The 19,198-nt window shown below is 42.6% G+C and overlaps 1 protein-coding gene across 3 annotated transcripts in view; it reads left to right on the top strand.

Annotated features, from left to right (window-relative positions):
• The first annotated feature begins 5,270 nt into the window (after positions 1–5,270).
• LPIN1 (lipin 1) overlaps positions 5,271–19,198 on the top strand; it is a 51,999-nt gene continuing 38,071 nt past the window's right edge. For 2 of the 3 annotated variants that reach the window (XR_012672876.1, XM_075145033.1), the window contains exons 1-4: positions 5,318–5,373; positions 15,752–15,952; positions 17,270–17,365; positions 18,625–18,959. Coding sequence is in view for 2 of the 3 variants with exons in the window: in XM_075145033.1 (XP_075001134.1) it covers positions 15,761–15,952; positions 17,270–17,365; positions 18,625–18,959 (623 nt within the window). In the remaining variant the exon portion in view is untranslated. Of the gene's footprint in view, positions 5,374–15,751; positions 15,953–17,269; positions 17,366–18,624; positions 18,960–19,198 lie in introns of all 3 variants that reach the window. The other variant, XM_075145035.1, reaches the window with a different exon arrangement.

The following is a 19,198-nucleotide window of genomic DNA, read 5'->3' as shown; positions in this document are numbered from 1 at the left end:
GGGGTTTTCCATGGAATTATGTATGATCTCTCATTTCTTGTATGTGTGTGCATTCAAACATCAGTATGTATTTTGCCTGAGCAGAGTACAGGTCCATGTTTGAACAAGCCTATGCAGGAATTCTGGGCTTTGGCTGAATAAAGAACATGTTGACAATTTCACTGTTACGTCCTTGATCTCATACACTGTGATTGCTTTGCTTTATGAGGGCTCAAGATTTTCTAAGCTTTCTAAGATTATAGTTATTTATAAGTAACCAAACTTGGTTACTTACAAATTTGGAGCTAGATTACCTTCTGATGAGATTGGACTGGTACAAATGGACCTCCAGCAGGGTTGATATATTTAGCCTCTCTTGTTCCTAATTTACACTCTTTTGCTTTGGCCATGTTTGGATCATAGAAGCCAAGACATGCCTCTGTTTCTCAGTAGCCAAGTATTTCGTAGCAGAGAACTGAGTTTTGATTGTTGAAAGAGCTACTAGGATATAAAGGAAACATTGAGGTTTTCATGGTTTTGCAAGGCTGGATGTGGATCTAGAGGAAAAAGAAAGGCTCTTTGAGAACTTCATCATCAAGACTTCTGATATTCTGAGAAGGAAGAAAAAATTTGTCTGATAGTTCACCGGCTACGGATCCCCTTTTTGGGACTATATTTTCAGTGTGGGAGGGAAAAACAGTGTATCTGTCACAAAACCAAGTCCAAAAGTACTTGGTTCAAAATCAAGTTTGGTTATGCAATGCAAGTCCTGACGGCATGAGAGCTGATAAGCGTGTTGTCATTATAGATGAGCATTTTGGTACATGACCAGTGCCTCCTGCCCTGCCTCCAATTCCAGCTGCAACTGTTCCTGGAAAATCACAATCCCACATTTGATCATTTGACAAAATAATCCTCTCAGTTTCCCTTTTCACCTGTCACTCCCCTGCCTCATTGATGACTTAAACTTTATAGTACTTCTGATGACATCACAGTCCTCCTGACGATGATGTCATCATCTCACCCCTTAACAGTGAGGCCAAAGGAGGAAGATGAGAAATGATGTCAGAAGTGTATTGGCTAGCATGTGCGACTGTCAGAAGACAATTACAATACTCGGGAACTGTGACCATATGGAAAGCAAAATCCAAAAGCTAAAGTTGGCACAGTGCAAGGAGCTCAGGCGGGGCAGGCTTGATGGCTGGTGCAGGCCAGAAGCATCTGCCTAAATGTGACAGATTGAACACACTGCCAAAAGCAAGATGGTTTCATATGGAATAAAGTCTGTCCTTTATGGCTTTATGATGGACAAGGACAGCATTTTTTCTCTTTTCAGAGTAAGTTGTTTATTACTCAGATCTTCAAGCACCTGATACTGAAACAGCGGGAACAGTTGATCCCAGAAATAGAGACAAAGCAAAACCAGAAGGACAGACAAAACCGGCAGCAAATTAAAGTCAAGGGGGGCCAAACGTTTTAGAAATCTCTGCAACTAAATAACATCTACTTACACTTTTTAAAAAAGTTCTCAAACAAATCAAGCACTAAGAGGCAGATTAAATGCCAGGATTTACACGCTACAATAACCAGCACTACTGTGCCTTCAAATGAAGGACAAAATGAAGTACTGGATAATTGGACTTGAAGGGCAAAGAAGAAGAAAGGGGAAAAATAATGTGAATGAGACAGAGAATCCAGTAGATTACCATATGTAGGTACTGTATAAAAATATTTACTTATGTTAGGAGAACTATTCCTTTGTTAAGATGGTGGGACATTTAATTAGGTAATTACAGAATCAGAGTCCAATGACTTTCTGATGTTTACACTGGGATAAAACTAGATCAACTCTTAATTTATATTGCCTGAGCTACTCTGAGTTTAATACTAATACAGAGAATGTCAGCACCAGACTCCAGAGCCATCTTTGCTTATGAGGTCATTATAAATTAAAAGCTTAAAGCTCAACTTTTCTATTTATTGAATCATTTTTACATGCACAGTGTGCATGCATTAACAATTGCAGTCATTCATAACCCAAGTACTATGTGCCTGAACATGAACTCCAGTTTTAGTGGGGGATATGCCAGACATTACTGATAATGCATTAAATAATTAACTTTTTGGTTTGAGTGGTTATTTTGCTCACTGGCAACATACTTGCCAGGAAAATCTAGTGTCCCAAGCTAGGATTGAAGGCATTTCCCCCCCCCCCCCCGCATGAACTTAGATAATACTCTCTAGGAATCTGTTCTTGAGTTTTAGTAAACTCTTCTGTGCCTGTAGACTTTTTTTTAACCCAGTTTTATTAATTTACAGAAGACTACACAGCTCAACTTTCTTCTTACTTGTTTTTTCATACTAACTATGAGACCAGATCATAGGCTAGAACGCCACTGTGCCAGAACTGTACAAACACAGAGTGAATACGCAAACTGTAAGCTCTTTGGGACAGGAATCAAGAGTTAGGTAATAATGGATGGATATAAACAGACCAGCAAAGGAGTGGAAAGAAAAACTTTCATGAGCTGGTCCTTCGAAAGTTTGTGGGCAGTTTTAATTCAAACCTTGGGAAACAAACTTGTGTTGCCCAACACAACGCCTCCATGAAGAAACCTGTCAAGGGGGAAATGTTACAGGAAGAAAACAGCAATACTTCAGAACTTCATCATTCCTGAGTGTGTTTTGGAAATGACACCACCAGGGACTGTTCTCTTGCAAGGGCAGAGGATGCCTCCTGACCATACTCCCTCAGCCATCTAGTTTTGTGGGTGACTCCAGATATTAGTTTTTAGGAACCGTCCCTGACCATACTGTCCCCCAAACTCTGCACTGGGCTGAGCCAAAACCACAGCCATGACCATGCTAAGGCTTGGACGGTGTGGAAGACTATGTACTAGCGCTTGGTCCTCTATATAGATGTAACTGGTGAGAATAATTATGAGCTGAAGTGCAGCACAAGACAAATAAGGACTTCAGAATCAGTTGGCAGAGGTTGTTCCAGAAAAGTAACCTGAGGAACACCGCCCTGCACCGTGGTCACACCATCAGTAAGAACAGAGTAAAAAAGCACAGAAGGATGAAGATGGTGCCCTGCTGTTAAAGGAAGCTTATTGTTGCTGTGCAAGCATTTGGCACTTTCCACAGCATCTTATGTGTATCATGGCTATATTTACACTGCTCCATAGGAAGAGAAAACATGACCTTGCACATGGACCCATTAAAAATGTAGAGCATTATTCTGTGGGTTATTTTACATCAAGCAGCAGATGGTTGGACATGATAAATAACTAAATACAATACAGTATTTCCAAAGCTGAGGCTCTAGCTTCTGGATTTCTGAAAGAAGCAGAGAAGGGTGGGTGTTGTTGAGGCTGTGGAAAGACAGTGGTTTTGATTCAATGTGTTATGATCATGTTTTTATTTTAGTATAGCAATGAAAGACTGTAGTGGAACAATATGTTAGAGCAGTCCTGGATGGTGATGGCTGGAAGATACCACCCCCTCGGAGGGAACACAATACGGGATTGTACTCCACACGAATGTGGTGGGCAGAGCACTGGTCAGGATCAACAGCCAGCACAGACACAACTTCTTGTATTTACATCAGGGATGGGATCATTTACCAGCACGTCTCATTGCCTGCTGACTGCCCGCTGACAAGGGATTAGATACGATATGCCTGGGAAACGAAACTGCAGGTATTTCTGGGCTCAGTTGCATATTGTTTTCTCTTTGGGATTAAGTAAACACCCTTGTTTGTTGTGCCCAGGCAGAAACTGTCTTCACTGCCTTTTTTGTTCTAAAACTGAGGCGAAGTCATTAGTGTAGCTGTGTAAGTGGGAATGGAGGGGAACAAGAAGTAGGGATTTGAGCCTGTGAGCGTGCACCAGGCCCCGTCACCCAGGGGTTCTGTCGTAGTGTGCGCTGTACAAAGACTAGCCAACGTGGAGACAGAGTTAACAGAACTACGGGAGGAAGACGTGCCGGAGAAAAACAGTTTGAAGGATTACCATCAGGTGATGACCTAGAGGAGATTGCACTGAGACAGTTTTACAGTATAACTGTAAAGTTAACAGAAAACGGAAGGCTTAACTGCCAATTACTCTTCCCAGGCTTCAGCTGTGTGCACGTTTTGGGGACTAGAACATGTATGTGCACAAAATCCAGTCTGAAAAACTTGTTTCTGAGCCTAAAATTAGCAGGCTCTTCTTCAACTAATGAACTTTGATCCTTTTCTTGTGCATATTCTTTGTCCTCTTTTTCCCCTGTTACTCTGTTTCCTGCTCCTTTGTTTTGCACTTAGCACTGCCCTCTTCTGCCTCCTGTAAACAGACTTGAAAAAGCCTGGAAGATTCCTCTGTCAGTTAATTTTTATCACGAACAGCTACTTCCCTATTTAGCTGCGTAGGGCACTCGGTGTAAAAGGAGGTTACAATATGATTTTAATGGACGGGAACCACCACCTGGTGGAAAATCTTTATTTCATCGCATTTATTTACAGCGATAAAGCATACCATACTGAAAGAAGTGCTTCCTACGGCCACGAGCCTTGTGCTCTGGGAACGCTGGCCTCGGCCGGTGCCTTTCCAGCGCCTGCCCGTCACGCTGGGCTGAACGATTCCCTTTTCCAGTCTTCGGTTTTCCCATCTACAAACCTGAATAAAGATGCCCTCTTTGTTCAACATTTTTGACGTTGACTGAAATGAGCTGGTAAAAAAGGAAGGTATTTCTGTGATTATCATTTCAAGCTTGAAGTAACGGTTTAAGTAAGCCAACAAAAACAAGACCCCGAGCTGCCGAAGCTCCCCGCCGGCCAAGGCACAGCAGTCGGCGGCGAAACTGCCCCCGCCCGTCTCCGGGGGGACCCACGAGAGGCGCCGCGGCCCCGCGGGGGCGAGCGGGACGGCAGCCGGCCCCCCCGGCCCGCGGGATCACTCCAGCGCGCCGCCCCCGCGCCGACTCAGCGCCGCCCAACGGCCGCCGCGCGAGGGGCCCAGCCGCCGCTCCGTGCCCGGGGCCGGCCCGGCGGCCGTTAGGCGAACAGCCGGCCATCGGCCCCGGTGATGCGGGGGGCGGCGGCGGCGGCGCTGCCCGGCCCCCGCGGCCGTCGGTAGGCGGGGGCGGGCCCTCCCGCGGGGAGCTCCAGCGTCCCGCTCCGCCCGCTGGGCGGCTCGCCGCCGCCGTGCCCCGGCGGGAGGCCGGCCAGGCAGGGCCAGCTCCAGCGCCGGCCCGGGGCGCCGACCCCGCCCGCCCTCTGCTCCCCGCCCCGCCGCGCCTTCCCCGGGCGCTGCGGTCCCTCCCTCCAGGGCGGGACCCGTCCCCGTCCCCGCGGCGGGCGGCGCGCACAAAGGCGGCGGCGGCGGCGGCGAGCGGAGGGTGCGGGAGGCAGAGGTGGGTGCCGGGGCTTGGGGCGACCGCTGCGCGGGGAGGAGGAGGAGGAAGGGGAGCACTGCTCCCCAGCGCCGAGCTGGGCGGAGAAGGCCAGGCCGAGCGTTGGAGCCTCTGGAGGCAGCGGGCCCCTCCGGCCTGGGCATCCCGCCGGTCCTGGAGGGGCTCCGGGCGGCTGCCCGCAGCACCGGCGTTTTCCTTGCCGAGGAGCCTGGCTTTTGGGAGGGACAGCAAGCAGCGGGGGTGTGGGGTTCATCTGGAGTTGATAGTGCTTTGTGCACGGGGTTAGAGGGAAAGGAGAAATCTGATGCTTTCCTGGTTTATCCTCAGAGGGAGGTTTATCCGCGCTGGGCAGCTGCGGGAGGTGTTGGTTTGGGGTCCCTGCTGCTGCCGAGCTGCGTGAGCTTGTGCAGTCCAGTGCCCCTCTATGCGCTACTTCTCCTTTTACGTTGGAGATGATAATTTGCCTCACTTCGGCTGGCAACTGCTGATGCAAATTGCTGCCTAAGTACCACTGCTTCACCAATACTTTCCCTGAGGTGGAATAATGAGAGCGGTAACAGGCCAGAGGGATTTAATGGCATAGCAGAGCCTGGCTGGCAGTAGTGCAATTGCTACATATGAAACTAAACTTTCAGATATTTTGGATTTCTTTTATGTGATTTTTTTGCCCTCTACAACAGCTATTAGTTTTTCTTTTGATTAGTGTATCTCCTCTACCTTCAAGAAGAGAAAGTAAAAGAGAATGTATCTTGCAGAGAGTGGGGAGGAGACAAAACCGTGCAATAATTTTGTTATCTCTGTTAAAAAGAGGAATTGTGTAGTGGCCTGTACTAATAACAGGATCTCAGCATTGATGTTGCAGACTAACTAGCAGATTGTTTTTCCTTTCACATGTAAAGTCATTGATCTCAATAGATCTACTGACCTCTGATTTGGTTCACGGTTTGGAGGGTGTTTTGGAGTGGTTTGTTTATTTTATTTTCTGGGTGGCTTTATCTGTGTCTCTGCTGTCTTAGGAAACAAATACTGGCAAATATTTAGTGTGCATAAATAAGGTTTTGCTGTCATCAGTGTACCCAGTTGGAAGTCAGATGGATATACTATTACAGTAAAGTGAGCCTAATTCCATGAAGAGAACTGGAGAAAAAGTGGGGAGACAGTGAAGGAGATAAGATGGGAAAGACTCAACATAATTATGTTATAATTTTAGGCATAAAGCTGTGAAAATAGCTTCTAATGGTTTTAGATACTTTCTGCTTTTCTGATGGCTCCATTTCACTAATGTGGAATATAGACTACCTGGTAATCTCTATTTACATGAGTCAGCATGGTCTGTTTGTAAGGGAGTTGGGCAAGTTTTAGTCTTTGGCCCTTTTCCATACCTGTGGTTGTGCAGGTGCACGCATTTGTTTATCTATGAACACACATACACTCATCAAGCATCAAAAACAGTTGAAATACAGTAAGACCTTACTTTAAACTCTGAAAATGCGGAAAATGTAAAGTTATGGTCTAATGAACAAATTTATTTTCTAATTCCACTGAAAGAAGGGATCCCAAGTCACATGAGATGTCAGCATAGAGTAGAGCTGCTGCTGTGCTTCCACTCCTCTGAGCACACGGCAGCACAGTACATGACCTACCATTTATTCTCCAGTGATTTCAAAAGTTCTCAGTTTCAGGCGTCAGTTTGTACTTTTTGATTTGTTGTAAAGTTTGATCCTATTTATGCAGCATCAATCCAAAGGGGTGTCAGCCCTTGTGTACGTTCTCTCAAAGTGTCTCCGTGAGGAGGGAAGCACTGTACAGTTGGGAAGCTGGCACACAGAGAGATCGAGGGAAATGTGGAAGGTCTCCCAGGAGATCTCTGGCAAAGGGGGAGACAAGTCTTGAGATATGATTTCAAGATTGCCTGAAATGTCAAAAGAGGTATCCCTGGTACTACCCACCACCGACTCTTTAGTTGATACTAAAACAATTGTATGGGTATGTGGTGAGTCAGATCATCCCATTGATCCAACTGGAAATTATTTTTGTATGGCTTTAGTGGTGTCAGTTTTCAGTGCTGACACAAGGGCAAGATTTGGGAGAGTTGGTTGAGAGGTTGGTGTGGGGACCATGGCTGTACACTTCAACTGGCCATGAAATAATGCTCTGGGACTCTTGAGTGCCAGTCCAATACCCTGACTGTGGGACTGTAGGCCAGTCTTCCTTTGAACGTAAGGATTCATTACAGGCAAGTTTTGAGTCTTCAATTTGAATTTTTTATTTCAGCTGCTCTCAAGAAAATATTCTGTCCTTTACGGGGACTTAGTGAAGTATTGGACCAAGTAATGTTTACTATGTGAAAGATAGTGCAATACCAGAACCAAGTGAATGGTCATCTCATAGTCAAAGTCCATATCTACGAGTGAGTGTGAGTGAATGAGTGGGTTCTGGGAGGGACTGGCAGCTTGGAAGAGAAGTTTGACATTTGATCCATTTGACTCTCTGGCCATTATAAGAAGTCACAGTTTTTGGCACTGGCCTTGGCTAACTTGGAATAGGAGTCAAATAGTTCCTAATAGAATTAATCCCTGAATAATCGCAGCCCTAAAATATTTCTGGAGATTTGGCTGGCAGGAAGCAAAATGCTCTTACTCTGGTGTAGAGCCAGCCACATGCTGCATGTTGCTTTCTGATTTGGGACATACAAGTGAATTGCACCTGTCTCCCGATTGACCAGACTTATTGTCAAATCACGTGCAGGAATGTGCTGTGACTATGGGGAAGTCTGGAAAAAATGTGCACATAATCAGGTTTGGACAGAGTTTGCCCTCCTGTTTAAAGAACGACTCCAGGCCCAGCACAGTGCTCTGGAGTTCTCCTTTGACAGCTTATCGAAATCAGGGTCATGGCTACTTATGGCTCCCTTCCAGGTCGTGTGTCCAGGTTTCCTTTCCCAGAAAAAAAGAATATGCAAGGAGAGTGCTTGTCTATGTCTCACTCTGATGAGCTTGGCGTGCTGCAGCTGAGATACAGCCACAGTGATAGACCCTGCTTGAAACCGATGGGAGTTAAACACCCTCTGAGATCTAAGCCGTAGTAACTTGCCCAAGACTCTGTGAGAACCTTGTAGGACAGTAGGGACCTAAACTGAAGTCTCCTAAAGTCCTGTGCAGTGACTCACTACAAGAAGGACATTGAGATGCTGGAGCGTGTCCAGAGGAGGGCAACGAAGCTGGTGAAGGGCCTGGAGCACAAGTCTTATGAGGGGCGGCTGAGGGAACTGGGGCTGTTTAGCCTGGAGAAGAGGAGGCTGAGGGGAGACCTCATTGCTCTCTACAACTACCTGAAAGGAGGTTGTAGCGAGGTGGGTGTTGGTCTCTTCTGCCAAGTAACAAGCGATAGGACGAGAGGAAATGGCCTCAAGTTGCACCAAGGGAGGTTTAGGCTGGACATTAGGAGAAATTTCTTTACTGGAAGAGTGGTCAGGCCTTGGAACAGGCTGCCCAGGGAAGTGGTTGAGTCACCACCCCTGGAAGTATTTAAAAGACGTGTAGATGAGGCGCTTAGGGACATGGTGTAGTGGGCATGGTGGTGTTGGGTTGACGGTTGGACACGATGATCTTAGAGGTCTTTTCCGACCTTAATGATTCTATGATTCTATGACTTCACTGCTCCTCTAGAGAAAGTAAATCCAGGCTCTGATTTTAGTCCGAGAAATGCACAAAAAAGTGGAATGGGAATTCATGACAGTGACCTTGGGTTGGATTGATGTAGGAGCTAAAAAATAGTTAAGAAAAAGACTTTTGAAAGTTCTTAAGGATTTTCAGTTTCCAACCTGAAATGAGTTAAAATATTAAGAGGTTTGAATGTGATGGTCACACAGCATTAGTGACTTTACAATGTGTTGACCATTTACTAATAAACAGAAGTACCTCTTTTAAAAATAATAGAATGATAGTTATTATGAGCTTTTTGTAGTCAAGAAGTCATCTTAACCACCATCTGTACCACCATGGTTGTGGTACAGGCATGAAGAACTAAGCTTTATTTTGAAAAAATCTATCTAGGGAATCTTAATCTGAAATATTTCCTTCTCTCCCTTACATTTTTATCGTACATCTTTTTTAGAATGTAACCTCTGATACTATTTTTCATGGTAAAGAATATGTCCATAATTGCTATAGAGGGAATTGGTATTCAATACTGCAAACAAAACTGAATTGCTTCAGAGTCAAGAAGATAAATGTTTGATATGTAATAAAAGAGTGGCAGTAAGCACTTACCTAGCAGTCTTTGAAATATTGTTGTTTACTTTTTTGTAAATGAGGAGTAATTCTCTTGAAGGGGCAGACCAGGGGACCAGATGGATCAGGTTTGTAAAATTGTCATCGTTTCAGTGTGTGCAGCAGAGCTGCAGTGATTCATTTTAACTGAACATTGGCCCATCAATTTTTGGCTCCCTTTCACCATTTCACAAATTGTATGGACAAGTTCTTAGGAAAGTCGATTTGTTTTGTGCTTATGCCCATCACTTCAGTCGTGAACCAGGGTCTAATCATGACATCAGGTATTAAAAGTGTTACTGAAAAATGTGTCTGTATGTGTTGTTTTTCTTTGTGCTAAGCATTTGGTTTGTGTTATGTTTACCATTGCTGCAAATCTTCCTCTCATGGCCTGCAAAACCAGTGCACAGTCATAACTGTAGAACCTGAGAAAAGGGGCTGAAAGGCATCTAAATGTTACATCCCGCTAGTGAGTGAAATGGTGCCGAAGTCTGTTCTTGGTGGCCAGACCAGCTAGCACCATCTGTTCACATCTATTCTATAAAGCTCTCTTAATCTTTAAAAGAAGGTGACTACTTCTAAAGTGTCCATGGGAGTAGTCCCCAGTCCATCTTATCTCATTAGCCATGCCTGGGAATTGTTGGGAGAGTGCTTATTGGCCTGTGCCTAAAATGTACCAGAAGCAGATTTTGTAATTTAAATAGATGCAGTATAGATGACTAAATCGTAATGGTTGTGTTTGTGATGTGATATGGTTTGGTTTACTGCTTTGGACACAGGCACAGTGACAATCTCTGTCCCAAAAATTAAAATTGCCTGTTCCTAAACCAGTCTCAACAGATGTTTGTCCTGCTTTTCACAATTTCCTGTATGAGAGATTTTATATCTTCCAGAGGAAGTGTGTTCCAGTTTTTTATTACCTTTACAGCATGCTACCTAAATAATTCTTTTTTTTTTTTTTTTTGTCCGTCTTTACAGTGTGTTGAATAGCACTTGTATCCCCAAGTAATTTGGGTGTGTGTGGATATCTAACTTGTTATTCATTGCGTTGTGGCACCTGAGGAGACACTGGGTCTTGCAAAAGGAGAAAAGGCCTTTAGTTCCTATGACTTTCGGTATTTTATTTGACGAAATACGGTAAAGAAAGATGAAATGGTAGCGGGAAGAGCTGGGCTGTAAAAAATGGGCCACGAAGGGTACAGTTACTAGCTTTTTCAGTGGAATTGGGACATAGTCTGGTGTACCTGTATGAAAGAAGTGGATTATCTAGATGACAGTGCATTTGATCTTACTGTGGCATCCAGTAGAGCGGGACTTTAAAGAATTAACTTTGTTAGGTCAATCTTCGCTAAGTTAATAAATCAGTTAAGTAATAAGAGTTCACTTAGCAATTTATTTTTCGCTTATTTTTCCACGAGATGATAAATTCTGAAAAATGACTGCTGTGTTTACCAATCAAAAGAGTTGGAAATTTTCCAAGCCTCCTGGCAGGTGATGCTAGTTAAATTGACATTAAAAATTATACTAGAAGATACTTTTAATTTCCTAATAGATGCATAAGTGTGCATTTAGCTGTGGAGTGTCTCCTGGCAAAGAACAAAACTCAAGCCGTTTGAAAATCCTGACAGAAGCAGTACAGACTGTTCTCACTGGCTGCAAGCTTAGATCAAAAGGATTCTGAATTTTCCCAGCAGCAAAAAATATTCTATGCTATGTCCACTAGCGTGATATGAGAACAGGAGTTTTACTAAATTCAGGATGGTTAAGAGGCAGGCTCTGGAGGTTTAATCCATGACGTAAACTCATGTTTACTGCTGAAGTTGCTGCTGCCTAGTTAGTAAGTGAAAGGCTTCTTGGACTGGCCGGAGTAAAATGTTGCTCCAAAACCATATGCAGTCTCTCTGGGGTTTGAGGAATGTTGGTTTCCTGGAGTACTGACATGGTATGGACTGACTTTAGGTTCGGAGTATAAACTTACAAACCTCAGACTCCAAACAATCTCAGCTTTGGTTGGCATGTATAAAAGTTAGGGTAAAGGGCCTACATCCATCAGAGTCTCATTTCTGAACTCTCCCCTATTTTAACTGCAGCATCTTTTGTTCCTTACATTTGAAATATAAAACCATTTTCGTCTGGTTTCCTGAGGAAGTGGGGTTTATGTGATTAGTCTCCCAGCCTGTCTTTTAATTCTGCAGTGATTTTGTTGCACAGGCCAGGTTCAGCCCAGCTTGAAAGGAGTGTCCATCACCAGCTGACAGTTTGAATGTGGCACTTTCTTTTTAAGGGATAAGAGATTTTCACTGTGTGAAAGCAAGCTGTGCTGTGCCAGTTGGCCTCAGAGCTTGAGGTATCTAACTTTTTTAATTCACGAGTATAAAAATAATCTCTGTGTCCTAAGACAGGACAGGCAGTGTGGCTAAGATTTGTTGTGAGCAAGAATAGTTGCAAAATTCTCTGTTCAGGAGTTTAGGAGACCTGCTGGTATAACTTGTTAAGAGGATGTGTGAGTCCTCATATTTGGATTGTTTGCTTATAACTGTCCCAAGCAGTGGGGTGTATGTAGTGTCTTCTCCACCAAGGAAGTTGTGGCTGTTTTGCACCTAGAAATTTAGTTGCTTCAGCAGACCAAGCATTAACTGGGGTAAACTACACCATGTAATTTTGAGCCTAATTGTAGCCATCTTTAAATTTAATCTTAGCTCAGTAAGAAATGTGTTTATTATTGTGCTTTAGGTTAGAAAAATCCCCAGTAGAAACTGAAGTATTTTTGCAAAGCAAAGGGATGATTTTAAAAGTTTGCTTACATCTGTCAGCCTGGAGGCTCACTTCTGAACTTGGGTCTGTGCCTGCGTGGTGCCAGCTTTTTAAAGAGTTCCCATGATAGCCACCAAGATAATTAGGGGGCTAAGAGCTTATGACTTAAAAGGAGAGGCTGGGAGAGCTAGTTTTGTTCCGTCTTCAGGGTATTCCTCTTGGGGGTTATAGAGGAAACAGCCGGAATCTTAGAGGTGCACAGTGATAGGACAAGAGGCAACGGGCACAAGTTGCAGGAAGGGAAATTCAGATTAGATACTGGGAAGAAAACTTTTGCTGTGAGGACAGGCAAACATAGGAACAGAAGTGCAGGGAGGCTGAGAAATCTCCATCCTGAAGACATTGAGAACTCAACTGGACCAAGGTCGTGGGCAACCTGGTCCAGGTTGGCCCTCCTTTGGGCAGACTTTTGGACCAGGTGACCTCTAGAGCTCTGTTCCAACCTGTTGTTCTGTGGCACAGCCTAGGGTGCGGCATGAGTTTCAAGTGCCGTTCTCTATGAAACAACTTTCCATTAGATTTGCATTTAGGAAGGCATGTTTCTAATGTATCATAGGAGCCCAGAAGTGCTAATACCAGCTGAATGCTGGAGAACTGAATATAATTGCTCTTTCTGCCATGAAGTTCTGTATGTTGACTTTTCAGTACGTGGCACTTTCTAGATGCCTGAATTGAGGTCTATGCAGAAATGCTTCTCCAAACAGTATTTAGGGATTGTTCTTTCATTAGTTAGCATCTTGTATACTAAATACTTCAAAAAAGTCTGTTTGGTTTCCAAAGTTAGTGCCTAATTTTAATCTTAATCTTTTTGTGATTCAGCTCCCCAGTTGTCAGATAGGGAGACCATTGTTGCTTTTCAGGGGCAATGTAGTGATCATAGAATCATTAAGGTTGGAAAAGACCTCTAAGGTCATCAAGTCCAACTGTCAACCCGCTACACCATGTCCCTAAGCGCCTCATCTACATGTCTTTTAAATACCTCCAGGGATGGTGACTCAACCACTTCCCTGGGCAGCCTGTTCCAAGGCCTGACCACTCTTCCAGTAAAGAAATTTCTCCTAATGTCCAGCCTAAACCTCCCTTGGCACAACTTGAGGCCATTTCCTCTTGTCCTATCGCTAGTTACTTGGCAGAAGAGACCAACACCCACCTCACTACAACCTCCTTTCAGGTAGTTGTAGAGAGCAATGAGGTCTCCCCTCAGCCTCCTCTTCTCGAGGCTAAACAACCCCAGTTCCCTCAGCCGCTCCTCATCAGACTTGTGCTCCAGGCCCTTCACCAGCTTCGTTGCCCTCCTCTGGACACGCTCCAGCACCTCCATGTCCTTCTTGTAGTGAGGGGCCCAAAACTGAACACAGGATTCGAGGTGCGGCCTCACCAGTGCCGAGTACAGGGGCACGATCACCTCCCTGCTCCTGCTGGCCACACTATTTCTGATACAGGCCAGGATGCCATTGGCCTTCCTGGCCACCTGGGCACACTGCCGGCTCATGTTCAGCCGGCTGTCAACCAGCACCCCCAGGTCCTTTTCCTCTGGGCAGCTTTCCAGCCACTCTTCCCCAAGCCTGTGGCGTTGCGTGGGGTTGTTGTGGCCCAAGTGCAGGACCCGGCACTTGGCCTTGTTGAACCTCATACAGTTGGCCTCAGCCCATCGATCCAGCCTGTCCAGGTCCCTCTGCAGAGCCTTCCTACCCTCGAGCAGATCAACACTCCCGCCCAACTTGGTGTCGTCTGATGACTATCATAAAGCTGAAAAGAACATAAATAATTCTTCCTTCAGAACATGGTTTGTGTCCTGATACCCATGTATTTCAATAGAAACAGAGAAGAAAGCAAAGCTTCAGTCCATCCTATGTGGAGGGGCTTCTGGAAAAAACCGCAGGTGATCATTAATTAATTAGAACAGCTGTGCATGAAGAGACTGGCCTTCATTATAGCATTTCCTAACTTTCCAATTTTTTACTGTAATGCCTTCACTGTATTCTTTTAGTAGTTTTTTGTTTGTAAGTATAAATCACAGTTAAAAATTGGAGCTATTTTTACAGCATTTCACATTTACATCTTTTTGTTGTTTGTGAAAGAACACAGCTGAAAGAGAGTCTCTTGTAGCAGATGATGCTGGTTAACACACTCCGTGCAGCTCAAGTGCAGTGACTGTCTCTGACTCTGAGCTCAGTTCTATTCTCATCACCATCAATGGGAGTTTTAACCTTGCCTACCCTGCAAGTGTCTCTTTTATTGATGTCCAGGGGATGTAGTACAGCCTAGCAAAGAACTTGTATATGAGGCATATGCTTTATACTGAGTGCACAAGGACTTTGCTGAAATCACTATCTTAGAATCTGCAAGAGGTGTTGGAAAAATAATGAGAACAATAGACGTTGGAAGTCCTTAAAATCTGTACTGTTCAGGAAGGTATCTGCTTAAATTCATTCATATTTTGAGAGCCCTTAAAAGATTTTTTTGAACTTCTAAGTATGCCTAAGTATGCATGCTGTCCCGTCTAGGGGACTAAGTGTGTTAATGGATCATAAACAGGATGTGCATTAACAGAGTAGAGGCAGGAAACTAAGTGCTAAATACTAAATAAATCCAGGAGCAGGGGAAATAAAGCCAATCACTTCAACTATCAACACATGCCTGATTTTTAATAAACCTGCTGATAGTAAAAGGCTGTTTTAAAACAAGAACGGTAAAGTTGCATTAGGAAGCACTCTAAAATTCAGACGCTCTGGATTGAAGGTTGCTTGTCAAACCTTAATGCATATCTATTGTGCGTATGCATTATAATAATCTTTTAACGGGAGAAATCCCTGTAAAGTGGGAAAATAGTCTTTGACTTCAGTGTAGTGGAAAATTAGATCTGCTTAAAACCATTCACTTGCCCTGCCCTTAAAAACCTGTAGAAATACATGAGAAAAGTATATTTGGTGTTGATAGGAGGAGGTGTTATTTTGGAAGTAATGTTTTTCTCCTCAGAGATAATTGGGAGACATTTATGAGCTGCAGAGTCTGAAAGTCTGACAGTGGTTTTGAATGCAACTGATTTTATGAACTGTTGAAAGTTGTTACAATTCTCTGACTCATAAGGTCTCTTTTGCTTTTGTCTTTTAATAGCTCTCTACAAACACACATCAGTGGTAAATAAATTAGGTGGGAAATCCTGATTCTATGTGAAGTTGTTGATTTGTGAAACAGGAGAACACTCCACTGCTGGAATCTCCATCTCTCAAATGTCTCTAAAATATAAAACAGAAATCAAAATCTTATTTCTTCTCTCTTTTGCCTTTCAGGTCCAAACCATGAATTACGTTGGACAGTTAGCAGGGCAAGTGTTTGTAACTGTGAAGGAGCTCTATAAGGGACTCAACCCAGCCACATTGTCAGGGTGCATAGATATAATTGTTGTACGTCAGCCAGATGGAAATCTTCAGTGTTCCCCTTTCCATGTACGTTTTGGGAAAATTGGAGTTCTACGTTCTAGGGAGAAAGTGGTAAGAAAATTTTGGTATGTTCTGTCTGTGGGTTAACTCTAATGGCACGAAAGTGACTGAATGTTCTGTGGTATGCTAGTCAAGATTTTCTTTAGACATTCTTTATAAAGTGCCCAAATTGAGGCAAGGTTCAATTAAAGCGGTTGTTACAGATTCTTGCATTTCAAAGCATAATTTGTAAGACATTGACTATCATAAAAACAAGACAAGCCATGACATTTGTAACATTTGTTATCAATAGAGCAAAATTTTGAATGTGCTAATTTGGGCCTATATTAGATTTCATTAGTGACTGTATTAAGACCCCTTTGTTTAACATGTTCAATGATAGTTACAAAAAGGGAGGTAATAATGAAGTAATATTTTCAGACAACAGAATGTTAAGGTTAATTGAAGCTAAAAAAAGCATTGAGGACCTTGAGATAAATGTAACCAGGCTGAATGACCTGGCAATATGATATCAGATGCGAAGTTGCCAGTGAGTAATGCATGACGGATTATTTTAGGAAATAATTTGTAACTACATACAGCCTAGGTTCTAATGTAGCTATAATTGTTCAGCAGAAAGATCCTAACGTCATCATGGACATTGCTCAATTCTTACATAAATCAGAAAGGAATTCTAATATTTAGGATGGGTAAACATTGAAAATGTTAACGTGCCAATAGTATACTGTGTCCTGAAATGTAACATATATGTAGACTTGTCCAAGTCTCCAAAAAAATACAGTGAAAGTGGAGTTGGTGGCAAGAACGGTTATAGGCAAAGAGAGAGATCCTCCTGAGAAGAAATGGAAATAGTTGGGGCTGTATAGCGGTGAGATAAATGTGTGGAAGAAATACATGAATTGTATTGAGAATGTAAACAAATTTTTCTTATTTGTGCTTCTCATAGTGTAAAGAGAAGTCTGTTTAATGTATTTAAAAGACAGCATATTTTTTGGAATGTCGAAGTACTTCTTACACAATTCAAGATTAGGCCATGAATTAAAAGAGCAAAAAGATTTGTGTGGTGAGTGAAGCACTCAGAATTACATTTAAAAAGATTTAGGACCTTATATAATGGCTACAAACCTTCCTGAATAGAGGACCAAGACAGCAGTGTGCTGAATGAGTTAGAAAAACATTTTGAAAATTGATGGCCTTGTGAAGGGGTGAGGAGAAAAACAGAGAAGTTCACTATTTTATGTTTATTATAAGGTTTCCTACACTTCTCTGAGAAGCATTTGCCTAGTGACAGTGGTAGAATAGCTGAACAGGAACTGTGTACCTAAACTAACTTTCTTTTCATTTGAGAATATATTTATTTTCTTCCAGGTTGACATAGAAATTAATGGAGAGGCTGTAGATTTGCACATGAAACTAGGAGACAATGGAGAGGCCTTTTTTGTGCAGGAGATGGATAATGATCAGGTAGGAGTCAAAACTAATTTTAGTTTGTTAAAAATTCAATGCTTGCTCTTCAGAGTCAGTTTTGAGTTTAGGAATTTTGTTGAAAAACGTATCTTTACCCATTTTATAGTTTTGAAAGTTTCTGGACAATTTTCTGCTATGGAAATTTAGTACTATGCAGTTACTTTGTTTTTTGAGTTGCTGAGATTGAAAAAATCTAAAGAAGGTAACCAGATAATTGAAAAATAAAGCAGAGTTTATGTGCACACCAGTGTGTGAACAGAATAAACGTGTAGACAGTTCACATGTTCCAAAGATGTGTACAACAGAGGTTAATATGTTCATGGACCTGTTTTTTTGCAGAAATCTTTACTTTGAACATATGCACTCATCAGACTGCTAGTAAAAGTACAGATGCCCTATAAACATCTGTGCACACAGTAATTCTGGTACTCACCAAAGGGGTGATCTTGCAACTATTATTCATGTGGAATTATATTTAAATGAGAATGCCTGCTGTTGAGCTGTGTGATTAAATACTAGTCTAAAAGTTATGGTCACACTAGTTTTGAATAGTCCACACATAATGTAACATAAGAAAAGCTTTTTACAGGCACTTCTCTTCAGATATGCCCAGTAATTGTTGTCACTGTCCAATGAGTGTGATGAGTTTCAAATTCTTATATTGAGTATGATATTACTAATTTCAGGTGAAAGCTGTGTGCCTGTGCAGTATTCATCTCTATATCCTTATATTTAAATCTTCTGATCTTTATATTTAAATCTTCTGTGTGGTAACAGTTATTTGGTGACTGAAAATTGCTAGAAATACTTCATGAATGTCTAGAGATGTATATATATAATTGAATAAGAGGATATTTGTGTGACCTAGTTATAAACTGCTGACCTATTCTGACTACTATTTGTCATCTGAGTTGTGAAGTAGAATTGGATTTTACAAAATGTTCAGGTTATAAACTAGGAGTTTGTTTCTGCTCTCTATCTAGCATCAGATGGATAGAGACTCATGCCATAACCTGGCCAATATTAGATGCTCAGAGGATCCTTTTTATTAAGACTATTGTTCCCGGCTTGTCTAAGGAGATGCAACTATGGAACAATTTCGATGTGCTATAGGATCATACTGAGCACCCAGATGTCTAATCTTTGTTACTTTTCTGGGGAATAAATAACTTAGATTTTGGCAATTGTGCATAGATTTTAGAACCAGATTTATGACTGGTAGAGGAACTAATACGTTTGCATTTTTTCTTTCTCAGGAGGTAATTCCTTATCATCTCTCCACATCTCCCATTCTGTCTGAGGGAACTGTTTTAATGGAAGCTCAGCTGAAGAGGAACTCCATAGACAGGATAAGAAACCTGGACACCAGTGTGTCCTTACAAGTACCACTCCAAGCCCATGGATCCCAGCCTTCTACTGAAACATCTCCAGTCTGTAGCTCTGTGAAAAAAAGGAGGAAAAAGAGGAGGAAGTCCACCCATAAAATAGACAGCTTAAAAAGAGAGGACAACGGAGACACGTCAGAAGATGAAGACATGTTTCCTATAGAGATTAGCTCAGAGGAAGAAAAAGAACCATTGGACAATTCAAGGTATCACAGTGGAATTGAGATATACAATGGAAACCGAATGCTGGGTTAATATTCCATTCCATACCTTCTAACAGTAATCTCTATCTAAGTCAGTACATATGGCTGATGAACATGTTTCTTTAAGAAAAGCCTTTAGGCTAGAAAGCTATTGAGAATGTTACTAACAAAAATAATGAAAATTACATTGAAACATAGAAACAATCCTCCATCATGCTGTGAACTAGAAGGTGTGAATCAGA

This window comes from Calonectris borealis, chromosome 3, assembly GCF_964195595.1.
Source record: "Calonectris borealis chromosome 3, bCalBor7.hap1.2, whole genome shotgun sequence".
NCBI lineage: Eukaryota > Metazoa > Chordata > Aves > Procellariiformes > Procellariidae > Calonectris > Calonectris borealis.
This window is presented reverse-complemented; position numbering and strand designations above follow the sequence as displayed.